Source organism: Tachypleus tridentatus, chromosome 8 (assembly GCF_004210375.1).
Source record: "Tachypleus tridentatus isolate NWPU-2018 chromosome 8, ASM421037v1, whole genome shotgun sequence".
Classification (NCBI taxonomy): Eukaryota; Metazoa; Arthropoda; class Merostomata; order Xiphosura; family Limulidae; genus Tachypleus; species Tachypleus tridentatus.
Genome location: NC_134832.1, coordinates 79,440,403 through 79,461,491, shown reverse-complemented (window position 1 = coordinate 79,461,491; position 21,089 = coordinate 79,440,403). Strand labels below are relative to the sequence as shown.

The window sequence follows — 21,089 nt, the reverse complement described above, 5'->3', positions numbered from 1 at the left end:
TCTTCTAGCTGATCTAGAACTCAATATTTATTGACGTTCACAGAGTGCGATTTAATTTTATGTTGATACACATGTACACTTCATTTGACAGTTGGAGGTACACGTGAAGGCTCGGCATGACCAGTTGGTTACGGGCTCAACTAAAATCTGAGGATCGTAGGTTCGAATCCCCGCCACACAAAACATGCTCGCTCTTTTAGCTGTGGGGCGTCATAGTGTGATGGTTAATTCCACTATTCGTTGATAAAAGAGTAACCCAAGAGTTGGCAGCGGGTGGTGGTGACTAGTTGCCTTCCCTCGAATCTTACACTGCTATGTTAGGGATGGCTAACATGGCTCGTGTAGCTTTGCGCGAAATTCCAACTAAACAAAACCAAAACAAAAAATTCTCAACCTACGATTAAGAATATCGTTTAGTGTATATATAAATCACATATGCAAAGTTATTCAACAAAAATCGCTCAGATGTGACAAAATATTTTGTTCACGCCTACGCAAAAAGTTGTGTACGCTATCGCTCTAACATTTTCACTGCAGCTTCATCTAAAAGTAAAAGTAGATCATTTTAATTGTTTTTTCTCATTTGGATTTAAGGCAGCTGATTTAGAGCAACAAAACTAGTACGATGAAATGACGTGTAGATACATTGGTGAGGCCACACAAACCAGATTAGCATTTTTCCAGCTCAAGTTTTCAAAAGTACCATATGATGGATGGTTATTATTTATTACTCATTGCCAAATTTTCATCACAAATTTACTATGTTTTATGAAATTATTCTAATTACAGAAACTTTATCGTCACGTGATATCGGCTTAAGCAATTAGCATAAAAAATAATGCTGTACTAATTGCTTGGGGGTGATTACAAGAAACCGTTAATCTAAATTCCATAGCGTCAGTATAAAGGAAGCTATTAACATCGTTTTAAAAAGGAAATTACCATTATATGTTTTAAAGAATCTGGTTGGTTCTGTAAAATAAAGGCCTGTTCCAAAATGATACGGTTGCTGTCTTGAAGCTAATGTGGGTTACTATCGATTGTCACTTTCTTGCTTTCCCTTTCTAGTACAACGGTAAGTTTACGGAGTTACAACGCTAAAGTCAGGGCTTCAGTTCCTCTCGATGGACTGAATAGATAGATAGCCTGATGTGGCTTTGTTATAAGAAAACACATACGAACACTTTTGCTTGTCTAACCAAAAACATCTTAACCCTGTAAAAAAACTTTACCAAAAAAGATTGATTGGGAGACTTAAAGGAATATATTTAAAATTAGCGGCCAAACTTGTAGCTAAACTGTTCGTGTTTGGTAAGGTAGTACAAAAAACATCATTTCTCATTTACGTGAACTGGAAACAGCTCTTCGGTCTTTTATCCTAGCAGTCCGAAAGTCTTCCTCAACTTAGCAGGAAATGCAATCACAAAATATTTGAGTCATAATTTATATTTTAGGGTAATTTAATTCTTAATATCGAAAATAAAGTCTAACAGATTTTAATTTATTGATATAAAATAATAATGATAATAAATTGGAAGCGAAATTAAAGACCACTTTCTGATGGAATATTGTAATTACATGTCACGAGCTTCGTAATATTTGGTCATGTGACAGGAAGTAGTGTTGTATTGATATTGTATTGTAGAGCGTAGAGTGAAGTCATAAATCGGAAAAGCCAAAAAACGGACGTCTTGTTTCAACTTTTATATCATATGGTGAATAATATATATGTTATTCTTAAATGATCGAAATAAAACTGTTTATATGTTTGGTGAATATGAAATTATATACATACATATTATTTTTCGAAAGCCATGGTTATACTATATACAGTAATTTTAAATTTATTTGTGGGATAAGAATAATAACTACAGCTTAATTAATAGTTTCGATTCAGAATAGAGTAGACTATCCTGGCCTGTATTTTTGCTATCAAAGTTACGACTACTGCACGGTTTTCAGTACTGCCTTTTGGGCAGTTGATGCTGTGGTAACACAGAGTTTGAAGTTACATCCGTTTATGTTTAGATACTACCGATGTTACAATCCACTCAACAGATTATTGGGGTTATAGAATAGCAAACAGAACAGTTTAAGGTATGATGAATACAGATGAATCAGCTTCGGAATCACTACATTCGAGTACTCAGTTTTCAGGAGGAAACAGTATTTTATCTGTTGGAAGTGGTACAGAAATATGTACGACATCAGCGGTAGGTAAAGATATTTGGTCGTTAGGCCTAAGATTAAAAAATCAACACTTCTAAATGGACTAATGTAATTGTAATAAAGAGTAATGGCTAATCTAGATTGTAGTATGATGTTAAGCGTGTTTACTGTTATTAGTAGATAAAATTAGGAAAGTTTTTCTTTAATGTTTGAAATTTTATTTAGTGCGTTTCCGACATGTATAAGAAATTGTGCTACTGTAACCAGCTATTAAAAATTAAATGTACATGTAATGAAAACGTTTTGTTTAATATTAGAATGTAATTCATAAATTCAATGGAAAATTTGTTAAATTAAGTAAGGTAAAAAACATCGATAGTTCATTTGGCTCCTCCTTAGTGCAAAATTCAACTTTACTCCCCTGCAGTCATACTTGACACCTAGAACTAGTTCTACGTTCAATTTGCTTGTTGTTTTATATGTTTATTAAATGCATATGACTTCCAATGTTTAGTATTCAACTATAAAATGATATAAGAGTGGGATTTAGATTCACAGGTCTATCAAAGAAGAATATAGTTAACTAAATTATCAACATTCATTTTGAGTTGTGGGGTTTCAAAACTCAGGTCTGATTACCACTAATATTAATAAATATTTCATTAGAATTTAATAAGTCTGAAAATAAAGATTGATTTCCAGCAAATAATTTACCTAAAAGCTTAAAAATTTTGAATGCCTAACTTTCCACTGAATCTATGCTTCAGAAATACAACTATTAGTGTCAACATATAATTGGTAAGATCTATTGTTACCAACTCGTAATCTTTTATCTGCACTCTTTCCAGTAGATTAATATCCTTTCTATGAATTTTAAGGGAAGGTCAAAACCAAATTCAGTTCTTAAAGCAAGGTGCTATTATCATTTATTTTCTAAAAGTGTTGATCAACTCCCATAAAAAGAAAAAATGCAAATACTTTGTTTTGCATGTGAAGTTAATCTTATCAGTTATTTTTTTTATGAAGTTTGAAAAGTGAAAAACTGTAATAGCTAGTAGTTTTATTAACTATATGATCTACAGTATTAATTTTGAATTTTTAAGTCTTTATCTGGAAATAAAAGGTTAAACTGTGTGAAGTATTTTATAAAAATTCTAGCATCTGAGTTTTCTAAAAGGGTAATTTATTTATTTTACATTCAGACATTTTATTAACTTGAACCTGATTGGAAATAGTGTTAAGTATAGTTTTAAGCAGTGATAATGATAAAGACAAGACAAAATAAACTAAGATATTCAGTAGTCCTTTTGGTTCTATAGTTTGCAAACATCAGTGGTCTAACATCTGGTATTCCAACTCGTACGACTCCAACTGTAACTCCTACCACTTTGAAGAATATTGAAACACTGTTTGAGCTACAATCAATCCCTCCAGCACCACTGGAACACCAGCATCAAGCAGGATTTGTTCCCCCAGTGGTTAATGTTCCAACATTGTACCAACCAGTCTCCATGGTCAAGCAGGAAGAAGAACCTGAATGGATGGCCTCTGTTCATAATCAGTCTACTAGTAATAGCTTATTTTCAGAAGATTCATTAACTATGTCCCCACCTCCTGTGGTAACCACTACCTCATCTTCTAAGGCTCGTAGCTCAGGAGGCAGGCGACCAAGAAATGAGAAGGTTAATTTAGATGTAAAATTATTTATCTTAATTTCTTGAATGGAAGATGCATATAGTTTTTTTTGTAGTTTTAATATTGAGAGATATGGAATTAAAAATCCTAAAGATTTGGTTGTATTTTATATTTCAATACAAGTATTTACTTTTAAGAATATTTTTTGAGACTTAACATGCAAAACAACATATTTAGTTGCTAGAAACTTACAATTAATGCTTTTCCTGAGTGATTAGTAAGTTTATTTTATATGAATCAAAGGCTGTTTTTAGTATCAAGAAATGTGATTATCTGATACGTTATATTTGCATTTTACTATATTCATAACTTTGGAAATGATCTCATGCTTTGTTTTAATTATTAACAAAAACTGAAATACTTGTGTGATGTACACAGAAACATATGTCACTAGGATTTATGTTGCAACAATTAGAAAACTAGCTTATCAGTGTATATTGTACACTAGGTATCACCTGAGGAAGAGGAAAGAAGGCGAGTTCGTCGTGAACGAAATAAGCTAGCAGCTGCCAGGTGTCGAAAACGAAGACTAGATCATACAAATAGTTTGATAAAAGTAGGTTTGATCATTACTAATATACTTTTGCTTCTTAGTCATTTTTAGTAAGATTGCAGAAGATTAAGCAATTACTTATTTACATAGAAAGAAATGTGCACAGGAATTTAACCAGAAAGGTTTGGTAAAGTATGTGGTTACATAATTCTTCAGAATAATTTAAGTTCAGTATTGCAGTGAAGCATTGTGAACTTGGAAAGGACTAACTTCACTTTGTTTGTGGATGTCCAGGCAGGAAACAACGTGAAACTTTATTTAACCCTTTTGTGAATGTCTCAGTATGATATACAAATAATATATTTATGCATGGGGGGGGGGTGTATTTTGTAGTTATACCATTGCTATTATCATGTATCATAAAATAAAATTTGAAAGTTAACAGTTTAACATTAATGTGAATTTTGCACTTTTAATTATCAGTGAGATAAGCAGCTGGTTTTGAAACAATGAGTGAAAGTTGCATATTTATCACCATTAGAAAGTCTCATATTTTAATGAGGTTAGACATAATTTTTATTTATTATCACTAACTACTACTTCTGCTACTCTTGTTTGTCATGCACACAGAAGCATTCAGCATGGTCTTCCCAGTCATCAAACCTTAGTTCTATAAACATTTTGTTACTGGTCACAAGGCTATGTCATAGCGTTGTTCACTTACATTCAGAAAATTACTAAACTAGTATTTTGTGAATTTATTTCAATATGTTTGGAATCAAATTGTAGATTATAACTCAAGCTTTAATGTTATATATGAGTTAACTTCTTAATTTAAGAAACATTTAACATTAAAATAACACATCTAAATACAGATTTTATTGAGTCACGTGGTATGTTGAATGCAGCATTTTAAAATTAGATGTTTATGATGTTAAAATACTATGTTTGTAGTTTTGTACAAATTAGAAACTCAAATTACTAATAGTAACAAGCTAAAATATGAAATAAAAACAACTTATGTACAGCATCAACCAAATTCAATGGTTGTAGCAAGTAGAGACAATTGTTTGCTTAACTTCTTGATTTGTTGTTTTATATTTAAAAGAAATATAAGTTTAGTAATTTATTTCCAAGAAGTAATAATCTATATACATATATATATGTAATGTATAATAATTGAAATGTGACTGTATAAATGTGACAAAATATTAGTCCATTAAACCACAGACAAGACAAAGAACATTAAAGGTCAGTTTTATATTACTTTATAAGTAACTTGAGTGCATGTGCACCACATCAATGCAAGTTATATATTGTTAGCTAGGTATGACTGGAAGATCAGAATAATGAAAAATAATATTTACATTTGTAAATCTATAGTGTTATGAGACTTAGCTACTTAGAATAAACATTTCTGTTTTCATGTTATAATATGTCATCATTCTAGCATGAAAAAACTAATTTACATTTATTTCTTATTTTTTCATGATGGTTGTGAAGTTTGTCAAGTAACAGACCCTACATAGTTAAGAGGATAGCAAATAACATAAAGCACTGGTTCTCAAACTGTGCGCTGCGGGATATTTCAACTTTTCGAGGGAAACACAGCGATAACAAGTTTACAGTTTTAACATTAGATCATGCTACATTCCTTTCAATGACATTCTCAAATGTTTGAGACATGTTTTTGTTTACTTGTACTTTTGGCTACACCAGTAACTTTTCAAACTTTCTTGTTTCTCAGATTTTGTATATAAATAACTGCTAACTCTCCAGGTACACTAGTAACAGAAATAACTGAAGGTGTTGTGATCAAGTGTCTGCAAAGTCTAGCAAAGTTCAGTGAATTATTTTGATTTTTAGTCCTTTTGCATAAAAATGGAAAGATTTTTTAACATTAATAAGAAGTGTGGGAATGAAGAAAAGGATAACAAACCACAGACCTGTGACAAAGTTGTGAAGAAATGGAAATATCAGAAGTATGAAGATAGTTATCTAGATTTTGGTTTTACTTTGACAGATGTCAATCATGAAGAGTGTCGGCAGTGTGTATTATGTTAAAAAGATTTGGCTCTAGAGTGCATACTTTCAAGTAAATTAAAACATCACCTAGAGACCAATCATCCTAACGTGACTAGTAAGTCCCATGATTATTTTACCAGAAATTTAAAAGAATTGAAAGAACAAAAAGGTACATTTTTGAAACAAGCATGAGTACCAAGCAATGTTTTGTTAACATCCTACAAGGTGGCACATAGAGTCGTGATATGTAAAAATCCTTACACCATCTCATAAGAACCGATTTTATTGGCTGCAGTGGATATGGTAAACATTATGGTTAATGAATCTGTGGGAAGAGTGCTTTCAAAGATGACTTTATTGAACAATACTATCAGTCATAGAATTCAACATATGGCCAAAGACCTTGACAATCATCTAATTGAAAAAAAAATGAAAGGAAAGGAATTCAGGTAACAGCTAGATGAAGCAACAGATAGTAATGAGGATGCTCATTTGATTTGTTACACATGGTTCGTGGATGGTGACAAAATTGTGAAAGACTTTCTCTTTTATAAAAGTATCACTGCCAAGTACAAAGGCTCAAGATTTGTTTGAGACCCTTGACAACAACATAGAGTTGACAAAGTGCGTTGGTATTTGTACTGATGGTGGTCACTCTATTTCTGGCTGTTATAGAGGATTGCAAGTACTTAGACGAAGCAAAGCTCTTGATGCACTGTGGACTCCCCTGCATGATCTACAGGGAAGCTCTTGCATCAAAGCACCTGAATCTTTCGCTGAACCTTGTCCTGGAAAGTGTGTTGAAAGTGGTGAAAATTATAAAAACTCAGTCACACAAGGTGAGTTTTTTTAAAAAACTGTGTGAGGATATGAGATCTGAGTGCACATCATTGTTGTACTATTGTAGCTCACGATGGCTCTTCTGTGGGAATGTACTGTTACATGTGTTTGAATTATGACAGGTACTCTACTCTTATCTCGAAGAAAAACACAAATTTCCTAAAATATCTTTGAATACTAGTTTTTTGTCAAAATTAGCATATCTGTGCCTTCTCTTTGACAAACTGAATGTATTGAATCTCTCTCTGTAGGGAAGCAAAACGTACATTCTGAAACTAACAGAGAAAGTTTCAGTCTTCAGAAAAAAGTTACTACTATGAAGAAGGAACTTTTCTGACTGAACTTCACTTAATTTGCTTTTGCTTGATTGCCTTTATATAGGTTTAGTTGATGCCTCAAAATTTCTCCAAACTATCAGATATGATATAACAGTACTAACAAAGCAAGAAAACTTTTGAGAAAGGTGACATCAACAATACTACACACACAACGTATGATGCTTTTTAAGTTATGAAACAGAATTTGTTATAATTATCAGATTTAAAATGATTAACTTTAATACTCATTATAAAATTAAAATAATTATTAAATATTCACTATATAAGTTACATGATAACTTCTACAGTAAACAGTTTTGCATATACAGCACTTTAAATATTTTTTCTCAATGCAATAATTACTGGGAACATTTTATATCTCCTTTGAGAAGAGGAGTAACATTAACCAACTTTAAATTCTCTAACATTTTGCCCACTACTTGCTACTTACACAAAATAGTAGCAGGTGGCTTGCCTATCCAATTATTAGCCTCCTTTAAAACCTTTGAGGAAGTGTTATACGGTCCAGGAGCTTCATCATTCTTTAAACTTTTCAGTGGATGGTGTGCTGTATGTTTATTATTCAACTTATTGTCAATAAATCGCAGGCATCATCTACTATAGAAGAATCCCAGTTCACTCATACCTAAGTCTTCTGTCATACCATTCAATTTAACTATTTAAATTTATGATGCTTGTCTTTAATTTTATCCCTTATGTACATTGTTAACCAACCTGTTGTTGTTTTTTTTTACATGCAGCCTGTATGTGTTGAGGAGACCTACCAGAGAAGGATCTATATTTTTAATTTATCTCCTCTGCCATGTGAAGGGGAGGAGAGTATCCTAGTGGTTAAGAGGTCCAACCCCAACACACCACTTTGGCCTTGAAATCCTGTAGATGGGTGGCCCCCCAGTAAATTAACTGTAATTCTGGGGCTAAGATTAACTGAGTACAGGTATTGGATGTTCTCAACAGGTGTTGTGGACTTTGTGTCTGATGTTGCTATTTGAGTATAGTGTCCACAAAACCCTGGTTTTACTGCAAATCCATTTGCTTTTGGCTCAGTGATTTGTCTCCTTGTGGGGCTTCACAGTGGATGGGGATAGTGGACACCAAACATTTCTCTTTCTCATGGCTTCTCACACATCTCACCCACTTACTGCTGAGTTTGAATAACCCTTGATTACTAAGTGAACATGTTTTAGGGGCTATAGTACTCAGTCCCAAGCTACAATTGATTCCTCATTTGTACACTCACTACCTGAAAATATCTTTGGGAAGATGTTGCCATTTCTTGTTCAGAAAGGATTGAAAGGGCTCACTGACTCTCTCAAATTTGTCCAGAAGTTAAGATTTGGAGATAATTGTATATAATCTCATTAAAACATCAAAACCAGAACACCCCAAACTACTCTTGAAGTCCAATGCTTTTGGGGATTTGTCTCTTCAGATTACACCCATGTTATTCTGAATGTATCCCAAGTAGTTATTGATGAGAGGGTTCTTCTTACATCCCTTCATCAGAGATTCTCTCCAGACATTCCAGTAAAGGAGTTTTGGCCAAGCAACATATCTCCAATAGCAAAGATGTTCTATCTATCTTATAATTGTGATGTTCATTTCTCCATGTCTCTCTATATTTGTGCAGGTAGGTAACATACATTGTAAAATTTGACCCTATATCCCTAACCCTTTCCACTGCCAATGGTTTGGTCACTTTGAGCTCTTGCTGTGGCTCTTTGTGCTGCATGCATTGTGGTGGCAAAGACCATGAGACAGATCTATGTGATCAGGACCTCCACTGCATCAACTGTGATGGCTCCCACAATTCCTGTTCTTGTACCAAGTGAATCAAGGAAAAAAAGGTAGAAAGCTTGAGGACTGTTAACATGTCCTATCCTGAGGCATGGAAACTTTTATTTTCCACTTTGATAAAGACATATGTTGCTACCCTCTACTTTAATACCTTGGTGGGTGTACAGAACAAACCTCTCTGTGCCTTTTGAAGAGTTTTCTCCTTTTATTTTCAGAGTTTGTTGCCCTCTGTGAAAAAGGAAGTTGACAGCACCATGTCACCTACTATTTCTGGTGGCAGCCTCTGGTCTCTCTTCATCAGCCCTGAGGTGTAAAACCATAATATGGTCATGCCCAGTCACTAGACTCACTATCTTCTGGCAGAAATCTGGCCACTCAACCTTGTGCAGTATCCATGGAGGCAGACAGACCTCTGTCTTCTAAACAGAAGCAGCATGATTGTAAACCAAAGGGCTCTCTACTCTCATCCTCTACTAAATAACAATGGCAACATTGATACAGTGGAACTCTTGAGCTTTATGTTTCAACTTGGATGACATTAAGGCCCTGATTAATTTATACCATCCAGTCTGTCTCTCCTTACAGGAAACTTTCCTCCATCCTGCTGATACCATTATCTTTTGGCAGTTTTGCCTCTACAGGAAGAACAAGTTGTGTGATGGTTGAATCCATAGTGGTGTGGCTTTACTGGTCAGCCAGCACATGACTTCCACATCTGTGTTACTAGCTGCTCCCCCTAAGGCAGTGGCAGTTCTTCTCTTTCTAGGCCATACCATTATTGTTCCATCTTCCTGTCTCCAGGGAAGACTTACAATCATTTGGGGTTTGATGTTCTTTTAGATCAGTTGCCATCTCCCATTCTCCTCTTGGGTGATCTAAATGGACATAGCCCCTCTGGAATGGTGCCAATATTGATAGAAGGGATTGTTCTGTGAAGCATTTGCTCTCAGATATCCTCTCTGTATTCAGTGATGGTTCTTTTACTTACTTTCATGCACCCTGTCAGTCTTTTACTGCTATAGATCTATCTATCTGCTCACCCACACTCTATTCTCATTGTTTTTGGAGTGTGGAAAGCGACCTATGTAGCAGTGATAATTTTCTCATTATCTTGTGCTCCCAGTGACACAGTGATATGTCTGCAGACTTATACTGCTCGAAACTGGATTTCGATACTTGTGATGTGCTGAGCACAGATAACCCTTTGTGTAGCTTTATACTTAATGACAAACAACAACAACCATAATCTTGCATGAAACTGGAGGTAGTCATTGTCACCTGACCTGCATGCTATGGTGGAAGTTAGACCAGACCAACTGGCCCTCTTTTACCACATTATCAGAACTTGATCCTGCTGTCATCTATCTGCCAGTGACTGATTATATAGTCCAAGCAGCTGCTCGTTCTATCTGTGATTTCAACACTTTTTCCATGGTATCCTCTTTGATGGTGGAGTCTGACTTGCTAGGAGCCAGGGAAGACTCAGAAACAAGCCTGATAGACCTTCTTACAGTATCCTTCTTTTTCTAACTGCATTGTTTATCTGCAAGCTTCTGTCCACACTTGGCAGGTCAATATCAAAGCAACAGGGGATCTGGGATTACCTTCACTTTCAGCATTTCTAGTTCCACCAGCTCCAAAGTTGTGTAGGACAAGATTTGGATGGACATGAAGTTGACAGTGTCCCCTAAATTGTTAACACCCTTGGAAAAAGTTTTTCTTATCTTACCAGCTCTTCTGCTTCCTCCCTAGTTTTCTTGGCCATCAAAACTTGAATGGTGAGATAGCCACTTTTCATTCAAGGGGTTGTCTCTGACTACAATTCCATTTCACTTTGGTGTAACTGAAGATTTCTCATGGTGTAGCAGTACATCAGTCAGGTATGACAGTATTCATTATGATATTCAACACCATTTATCTCCTACCTCTCTGTCCTTCTGGTTTTCCTGATACTTAGAGCCAGGCATTTCACATTTTGCTGTTCCAGAGTTTGTACACCAAGTTCCTTTGCCACACCCCTCCAAATTATTATTATGTTTTCTGTATTTGGTGAGCTGTTCTATTCAGAAAAAGACAATTCATTATTCCACCATTTGCATTTAGCCTCCGTATCCAGGCACACATGACAGACTTGGGTCTGGCATGAGATGAAGTTTCTGAATTTTTTGTTCTCATTTCTCCATAGCATGTTACTACTCCCATGTGTGAGCATTCTCTGAGTTACTAGAAGGAAGAGGATAATCCTGCCTGGAAGTACCACCTTCTCTCTATCAAAAATATTTTGAACCATCACTCTGTAGTTATTTATACAGGTGGTTCAAAGTCAAATGCTTCTTTGGGCTCTGCCATGGTTTGTCATGGCTGAGTGATTTCACACAGACTCCCATTTACAGTTTTTGTATTTACTGCTGAGTTCCATGCCATCTCTTGCCCTGAATCATATAGCAGATAACCAGTACTTTGACTATACTGTTTACACAGGCTCTTAGTTGTCAGCAGGCCCTGGAATCACTTCACATGGCTTCTCAGCTTGTTCTATTTGACATTTTGAGCCTCCTGGCTCAGTTTTCTTTGTCATCTGTTCATATCTGTTTTTTTTTTTAGATACCAGGCTACATTGGCATTTGGGGGAATGAGCTCACTGACACTACAACTAAGTTTGTTTACTCTGATGCCTTTACAGTGGGTTCTATTTCATACATTGACTGTGATCCTGTGATCAGAGTGTGGTTTTACATCATCTGGCAGTTGGCTTGGGATAAAGAACATTCCAACAAGCTTTTCCAGATCAAACTTACTGTTGCTCTTTGATCATCTAGTTTCTGCAGGTGTTGTAAAGAGAAAGTTGTTTTGAGAAGGCTCAGCATTCATCACAGCTTTTTAACCTGTCATTTTCATTTATTCTGTGCTGATACACTATTGTATGTCCTTTGTGACACTCACATAACAATAGCCCACATTTTAATACCATGCTGTTTTTATTATACTCAGAATTTACTGTTGATTTTGGATAATGTTATTACTGACAGCACACTGTCCATATTGACTGTATTTTTAGTTTTTTATAGGCCATTGGCCTTTTTAATTCTGTTAAGGTTTTGCCCTTCTCTGAGATTTCAACACCACCACCACAAACAAAACAGACATTCTATATTATAGCAAGACTGTTTTTATCATGTTTACTTTTAACTATTGTGTATTTGTTCCATTATTTTATTGTGTTTTTTATCTTTTTAAACATTTTTCAGGGAATTGTTCTACTTTAAAAAATAAATGAAACAAGTTCTATTTTTACGTAGGTGCTTGATTCTTTTACCAACCATTTAATGCAGGTAGCCTTGTTGCATTGTGCCCTTAAATGTCAAACAAGAAGCCAATACTTGTAGCTACCCTTTTTCTTTGCTAAAAGTAACATCTGTAGCTTTATTATTTAAAAAAAATCCATATTTTTTTCAGTATTTTCAATTAAATTCAGCTGCCAAATTCACAGCAGATAATATGTATTGCATTCTTCAAAATGTGATTTTTGAAACTCTTAACTAAATCTCATTATTACTGATTGTTATATGCAGTAAAACATCAAACTTAGTAAAGCAATGATCACTTGCACTCAGATGTTCCCTAATCTTCACTATGCCAAGAATTCCTGCATTAGAAGTTAACAGTAAATGTAATGTAGCATTGTTCCAAGAGAGTTTTGTCTTGACTGGAGCAATGAAAACTATCGAGCTTCATTAACATTTTTCCTATTTAAGTTAGTTGTCCAATCTTTCTCATAGTACCTTGCAGCTTCTTGTTGGATATACGAAACTATTTAGTGTAAGAGTTATTATTTAGTCTATTTAGTGATTTAATGTTTAATAATTATTCAGTTTTCCTAACTAAAGTGTTAAAAGTTAATTATGTCAGAAACATAACATTTGTGACACATTTTGTTGCATAACTTGATAAAAGTCATATATTGTATGTGTGTGTAGTTCAATTGTTGTAGTATTGTTGACATCATCTTTCTTGAAACCTTCTTAAGTTTTTCTTGCTCTGTGAGTATTGCTACATCATAGAGTATCATAGTTTGGAGAAGTTTGAAGACTTCAGTTGGAAATGGTATAAATACAGGCAATCAAGTGAGTTCAACTTAAGTTCCATCAGAAATAGTTAGAAAATGTGAAGTTAGCCAGTGTGTGAGGGATTAGCCTTGATGGGTGATCTCTTTAGTGTAATGTAGCAAAGAAAATAGGAAAATACCTATTTTGTCTTTTCAATTGGGCATTAAAATAACAAAACCAGTCTGTGTGGACATTTGACAAAAAAGTAAAAAAAACGTTGGTTATTTAAAGCTCCAAATATAACACTGGTAACCAGTAAAAGAACCAAGTGAAGTTAAATCACAAAATGTTAAGTCAGTGAAAGTGGAGTTATGCTTTATGATTGTTTGTCTAGACATAACTAGCAATATTTAAAAGTAAGTTTCACAATTTAATAGAGATAAGAAGAATAGTTTGTCTTGTCAGTTTGTCTTCTAAAGAAATTGAACCCACCTCTGTTGACTTTGGCATGAAGAAAACAGTTATTTAAAGTTTAGGATGCAGGTGTGATATCCTATAGTATTGAGAAAGCTTGTACGTAGGTTAGACTTGTTTTAAATATTTTAAGACAAGTAGATTGTGTGTTGTCCATTTATTGTTCAAATTTATTGCCAACAGGTACTTACTGTAGAATAATCCCAGCCAACTCATATTTAAAAACCTAACACTTCTACAGGCTGCATTTTGAAAAGTCAAGGCCACAACTGTTGTTATTGCTATGTAACTGATTTATATCTGTATTTTTATTAATGTTAAGAACAAGGGCAAAATCATTAGTTGTATATTTCTCATGCTATATGAAGAAGACATCTTACATCAAGAAATTTGTCAGACTTATAAAATTGCAGAATAACTTGTGCCATTTCTCTAAAATTATAAGTTGAAGTAAATATTGTTTTTAAGGGGCATTAGTAACATGTATACTGATCTGCTGCTCTACATAATTTTCTGAGAGAGTTGGTAAATAAACTACTAGTTTAAATTTACTTTTTAAATTCAGAATAGAATTAAAGGTGTCATTAAAATATTTTTGAATTGCTTTTGTAAAACATTTTCATGAATGATTATTGTTTAATTAGTTTGAAAAGTTTTCTGTTGTAGAAAGCACATTAAGAAAGTTTCAGGTTGTGAAATCTGAAGTGATAAAAATGATAGTAAAATTTTCTTTGATTTTTTTCTAACAAACAAGTAATAATGGTTATCAGATAGACCATATGGCATTTTTTTTCTATGTATAGATTTACTAATTTTGTGTTAAAGATTAAATTTCAACTATTTTTTTTAAAGTAATTTATGTGACAGAACATCATGAACAACATTTTATTAAATATTTGAGTATCAAGCTTTTTAGTAAATATAAAAATTACAAAAAAAGTTATCATTGCTTATAGGTTGAAGTGCAAATAAATATTTTTCTTTGATTTCATAGGAAACTGAAGGTCTAGAAAAAAAGCGCCAGGCTTTACAAAATGAGATTCAGTTGTTAACTTCTCAGAAGGAAGAACTTGATTTTCTTTTGGCAGCACATAAGGCCACCTGTAAGCTTCTCACTTCCCACAAGTCTATCGAGAATGGAAAAGAGCCTTTGAATAATATAATTCTAAGAAATGGTCCTAATTCATCTTCTGGGGAAGGAATTCTAAACAAATCAAAGCAAGTTGCTAGGCCAACATCCCTTCCAATTTCATCTACATATACGAGTTCTTCAGATCTTCCAACCACAGGAGTATTTAACATGGATTCTCTAATGGAAGGAGGGACTGGATTGACACCAGTATCTTCTAGTGTTTCATGTTCAGGACAACAGAAAAACTCTGACAGTGATTTGTCCAGTCCTGATAGTGTAAATCCTCCAAAATTAGTGTCTCTCTGACTAAGGTGTAAACATCCTATGGTTAAGTTGTAAAAGCTCCTCAGACATTTACTTTGTCTTTAGTTTATGTAATTAACTTATGCTTATTTTAATTTCTCTTAAAATTTTGTTTTTCTGAGTAGGATATCTTTAAACGTAATTTTTGTCATTTTTTAGTGTGATTATTTCTTCCAGTTAAAGTTATTTGAAACTAAATTTTTCTTCTGTTTTGATCTATTCAAAAAACCATGTATTATTATTTCCAACTATGTTTATATAAACCCAAAGTGTGGCATTTTTCTAATTTTGTTCTTGGGTTATGGTGGAACAGTTGTTTCACAGAGATTGACTTAGTTTAAAAACATTCTGCTGATACTTGTAGATATTTTCAAAAATTGGGAAGGTTATCTGTTTTTTTCTATTATTTGTAATTTTTTTTCTTTTTGTGAATGTCCAGTCATTTACTCAATACAAGTGAAGAAGTCTTCATGGCTTGTTTTTATCTGCAGGTAAAGCTTTTGACCATCTTGGATTTATTTTGTTATTAATTATAAATAATTAATAAATTTTTGTAACCTATCTTTTAAATAATATTCTACAGCTATCTTTCATTTCAAATTTGATATGTATATAATGATAAGAAACAAGTTTATTTTCATGTAATGCTTTAGATATGTGTCTTATGTGTATTCATGCAAATTTCAATGCTTAATTTTATTTCATTATTATTTCTAAGTACATGTTCAAGTTAGTTATGTGTAAGTTGATATGACCAGTTTGCTCATTTTAAAATATTGAATAAGTATATAGTTACTATCATGATGCCCAAGCTATTGTGGCTAAACTATTACATCCAAGAGTTCCCAATCTCTAGAATCTTAACAATGATTGTAGCTACATTTGATAATTTGGAAAAAGTGTCAGTATGCACACATTTAGAAGTCTGGGGATTGTGTTTGACCAGATGTGAGAAACTTGTGCAAATGGTGCAGAGATCCTGAAGAAAAAGATATTTTTGTGCAAAACCAAACACATGTGAGTCGGGTGTTTTGTTGTAATATACATTTTTTTTCTTTGTTTGCTGGGTGTCATAATGTTTTTTTTATCTTAACTACAATGCATACTGATCCACTTTGACCACTGCCTTTGACACATTATTTGTTTACAAGGAAGTATATGTACCTTGTTGCATTATTTGCAACAAGATGTTGTTTAAAGCTGAAACATAAAACACTTTCTTAAGATTGAATTATCTTTACAACTGATAGTCTAATTGAATTGCTCCAACTTATTGATATTGTTTTTGCATTTGTATATATGGATATAGTTCAGTTTATTTAAAATTGCAGATTAAATACAAATTATTTCAAAAATTAGTGTCAAGATTGACTTTTTTTTAGCTGCATAGTTTTTGTTTTTTTCTGTATTTCATAAGAACCTTCTACTTCTGTGTATTTATGTTGTATTTCTTGGGGGCACAACTGTTTTGAGTGTGAGTTTGATGAATAATTTTTCAAAGAATTTCCAACTCATACTGGGCCAGTCGATGTAATTCTTAAACTTTTCTATCTTCATCACTCAAAACTGTCAATGGTATATTTTTTTATTCTATATGCAGTGAAAACTTTAAACTTTCAGCCATGAATTAAGCCTACCAAATTGTGATAAAGAAAGCTAAATATAAAAAGTAATTATATCCATATATTTATATGTTTTGTTTAGTTTTAAATATTGATCTCTTTGTAATATAGAGGTGGCTCTAGGGGTACTTAATAAAGCCACATTGAGAATATTTTAAGTTGTGTTTTGTTTGAAATTCAGCAACAAAAAGAAAAAAACTTGTTATTGATGAAAAGAACTATCATAGTTAAAAGTAAGCTCAAAAATTAAAAACTTTTTGCTCAAGCTAACTTAAATGTTAAATATAATCCTAAAATTTTCTCAAGATTTTTAATTAAACAAAACAACATCTCTCTCAAAAACTATGTTATGTATAATTTTCTTTGTTCCTTGCTTCCAATATCAGATTTTTTGTTATTTTTGTTTTACTTTGAAGTTTTACTGATAATAATCCTTTTTGTATAAATAAGAATAACCTAGGTCAAAAACTTTTGTTTGCTCTCATCTTTTTGTGGTAATTTTTTTGCATCATAATATTTACCAGCTTCAATATATGTAGAGTACTCTAAATGATAAAAGCTTTCAAGGGTAGAATTTTTAGTATAGAGCCACAGCTTTGTAGAAGTCATACCTACCCAAAGATAGTTTAGGTACAATTAAGCTTTTTTTTTTTTTCTTTTTCTTGTAAATACAGTTATTTATTTTGTTTTTGTACAGAAAAAATATATATCTAGCTTAAATAAAAACAAGGTAGAAAAAACATGTTTTAATTATTTTTATTAACTTCACAGGATATATACGTATTTTTAAAATTAAAATAATACCATTACTATTAATTTCATTTAGTATTTCTTATATCAGACTATTTTATACTATTAAACAGTCTTCAGTACATTTGTAAGACTGAAAAATATATTTTTGTACCTTTGAGAAGAAAACATCAAATAATTTTTCAATAAAGACATCCTTACACTTATGGTTTATATGCTTACCGAATATTACATTTTTTATTATATTATTGAAAAAGTGTTGGATATCTTAAGACACCCTCCGAATGCAAAGAATCTTGGCAAACTAAACCAGCTTATGAAACTCGAAGAACAAATCGATTTCAATAATCGTAAATAACAACTGCTTATTGTATTGTATAACACACAGTTCCTAATTTTAAGGTCTTGGGTTTGAAATTGATAAATCGCAAATTACAGTCAGGCTTTCCTACTATAGAAAGACTTCCTTCACTTGAAAATGTGTATTAAAAGATAAAATTTATTTTAATATGAATTACCACGCAATCATACATTTTGTAAGTCATAAATCTGTTCATTGTGAAACTAAATAGAAAAATTCGGAACAAAAGGCTTTGGTTCCTATCATTCAACTGCTTATAATAATACGCATATTAAATTTCACAATGTACATGCATTTTGTGTTACACTGACAGGTCTCTTAAAATTGGCTAAACTTTTTAAAGGAAACGACCAAAAGCATCAGTTAGGTAAATACTAAATTTTCAAAGTAATCATGAATATAAACCATGATTTTGTACACAGTCGTCGTGGTTCGTAGTTATTTCAGCCGAAAGTTTTTTTTTTTTTTTGATATAGTCTTTTATAATGAGGAGTTTTAAATTGAATATTGTATTGTAAATAAGGCCTCGCCAGTCATGTACAAAACATATCTCACTTCTAAAAATTACAATAAATGAACCTCCAAAAACATAGACAATTTCTAAAAGTTTGTGAAATTTTTAAAATTATTCAAAATCCATAGTGCCTTTATTCCTTATCTCGGAACTTGGGTGCTTAAAGTTATGGAACTTATTTTGGGAATCACTGTATTATTATAATTGATTTTTATTATCTAATTAATTATATTTGGGAATATGGTACACCAGATATTCTTTTATATATTTTTTTTTCAATAATGTCAGTTTAATTTAAATATGTTTTGAAGGTTTTATTACTTTTTTATAACCACATTCAAACTGATGTGGTGTTAATTGAAAGAATTATAAAAGGAAGTTTAAATATCAGGGTGCTGTATATATGCAGGCTAGTAAATCAATCTTGTTTGTTACATACAAAGATACCTAATGGGCTTATATGTGTTGTCCTTACTACAAGTACCAAAATCCAGATTTTAGCAGTTGGGTTCTAGACTTAATACCACGTATTGGAGGGCACCTGGTAAGTCAGAACGAGAACTGTTTCAGTGTTTGTAATGAACATGGTTACGCTGTAATATAGTTATTTCATTCTCATTACATGTAAACAGTATATAGAAATCTTAAAGTACAATTTTTATACACGATGATCTTTTTATATTGATGGTGAATTATTTCAAATTCTAAACCCGTAAGGCATCACTTTACTTTTATTTTTTTTGAGATTTGGGAGATTTAAGTTGTAGAATCAATAGTACTTTAAAATAAAATGTAATGGTGTATAATTGTTTTTACTGTTATTACACAAATGTAGTACATTTTGATTCAATCTGCGAGTACATGCTATTTTGTTCGCGATGATATAAACCTTCTACTGAAGCTCTCCAGTGTCACAGGGGTATGTCTGCGGACTCACGCCGCTAAAAACTGGGTTTCGATATCCATGATGGGCAGAGCACAGTTAACCTATTGTGTAACTTCGAGCTTAATTCCAAACAGCCAGGTCTCTATTGAAATACATTTGTTTTTGACGATTTGGTATTATTTTTATGTCCATTTAAGTGCAAAAAACAGTTTCAACACTATTAGCCTCACTTTACAATCTTGTTTCTAAACATTATTCAAATCACTAAGAAATAGGACATCTCCTCTCACAAATAGCTTTCTCGACTTACACTGCCCCCTGTATGCGCAAATTTTCGCTCGTCATTAGCCTTGACACTCTTTAAATATGCAGAAAAACAAAGACATCAATTGCACTAAATAAATGCATTTAACCCAAATATTCTGATATATTTTCGTTTATTTGAAAATGAGATAACTCAATACACATTGGAATAAGTACAATATTTATATCAATGTAGTTTATTTGTACTTGAGTGTGTGTATTTGTTGCAGTTGTCTCCCTCCTCAGTGTGCGATTTGTACATGGCTTCTTTACTTTGCTAAGAGAATATTGGAGGCCTTCCTGAATCTTTAAAAACTAGAGTTGAATTGGCATGGTTGCATAATTTCACCATTAACCTCCCGTTTATCTCACCCTTCATGAATCTGTTAATGTTTCTTACCCTCTTCCTCCTCTCTCTCCCTCTTTCTAGCCTTTTATATTCCTGATGTTTGATGCAAGTATTTATGGCACTGTCCTAGAAACAACTGATGGTCTTAGTGAATACATAGGGGTTCAGGTCCTGTAATGGCTAGGTCTCTTTGCTTTATCCACATCTAGTGTTACTTTGGTCATGGATTCTTGGGGTTCGTAGGTTTTTCTTGGATGGTTTGGTTCTCCATTTCAGTTTTCCTCCTCTATTGTACCAGCATCCCAATTCCTTCCCTCCTCTACAGGATCCAGTTTCCAGCCAGAATTCTTCAGTGCTTTACAAGGATGACATTAAACAGGTTTTTTTTTTCATCTGAGACTGGCACCATGTTCATGATTATTCGGCTCTGGAACATTCCTTGGGTTTACTTCGCTTCACCATGGAGTTTTACTTATTCTTTTGATGGGCCTTGATTCGGGGTTTATGGTAGATGCGCTAGAGGCATAGCTTCTCATTTCCCCCGCATTCTGGCATTGCTTTTTTTGTCCTTCAGAGTTAATGTTTATCAGTTCCGAGCTCTTAAATTCAGGTTCGCCTTGGCTCTCTGCCTCTTTGTTGTTGTTAGGTGGTTAGTGCATTTCCCCATCTTCTCCATTCTCGAAGTTTTCATTTCTAGTATAACAAGAACAGCTGGGTACTTTTCGCTCCCTTGTACGTTGCCACTACCCTTAGTACCCAGATTCTTCCCTTTATTGGTGGGCTATAGAGCTACTAGTTCTCCACCTATCCTCCACTTTTTCTCTGACTATGTAAACATTTTTCTCTATTTTGAGATACATTTTGGATGTTCGTCTCCTTTTCCTTACAGACCAGCATTGCTTCGCGGTTGGATAAAGACTATTATACTACTGGTGTTCCACCTCCTCATCTGGAACGTCACATCTTTATGGACGCTTCTGTTTCCAGATGTA

At 33.2% G+C, this 21,089-nt stretch overlaps 1 protein-coding gene across 3 annotated transcripts; it reads left to right on the top strand.

Annotated features, from left to right (window-relative positions):
* The first annotated feature begins 1,611 nt into the window (after positions 1 to 1,611).
* Positions 1,612 to 17,886, top strand: LOC143222760 (uncharacterized). 3 transcript variants are annotated; one of them, XM_076449709.1, is made up of 5 exons: positions 1,612 to 1,715; positions 2,029 to 2,213; positions 3,489 to 3,863; positions 4,313 to 4,420; positions 14,872 to 17,084. In XM_076449709.1, exons 2-5 carry the CDS (start codon positions 2,100 to 2,102, stop codon positions 15,313 to 15,315), a joined length of 1,041 nt encoding a protein of 346 aa, XP_076305824.1. In that variant the 5' UTR covers positions 1,612 to 1,715; positions 2,029 to 2,099; the 3' UTR covers positions 15,316 to 17,084. The 3 variants fall into 3 exon arrangements, with proteins under 3 accessions (XP_076305824.1, XP_076305826.1, XP_076305823.1); XM_076449711.1 differs by lacking the exon at positions 1,612 to 1,715 and having other exon boundaries at positions 1,929 to 2,213; positions 3,489 to 3,851; positions 14,872 to 17,886; XM_076449708.1 differs by lacking the exon at positions 1,612 to 1,715 and having other exon boundaries at positions 1,960 to 2,213.
* Positions 17,887 to 21,089: the final 3,203 nt, after the last annotated feature.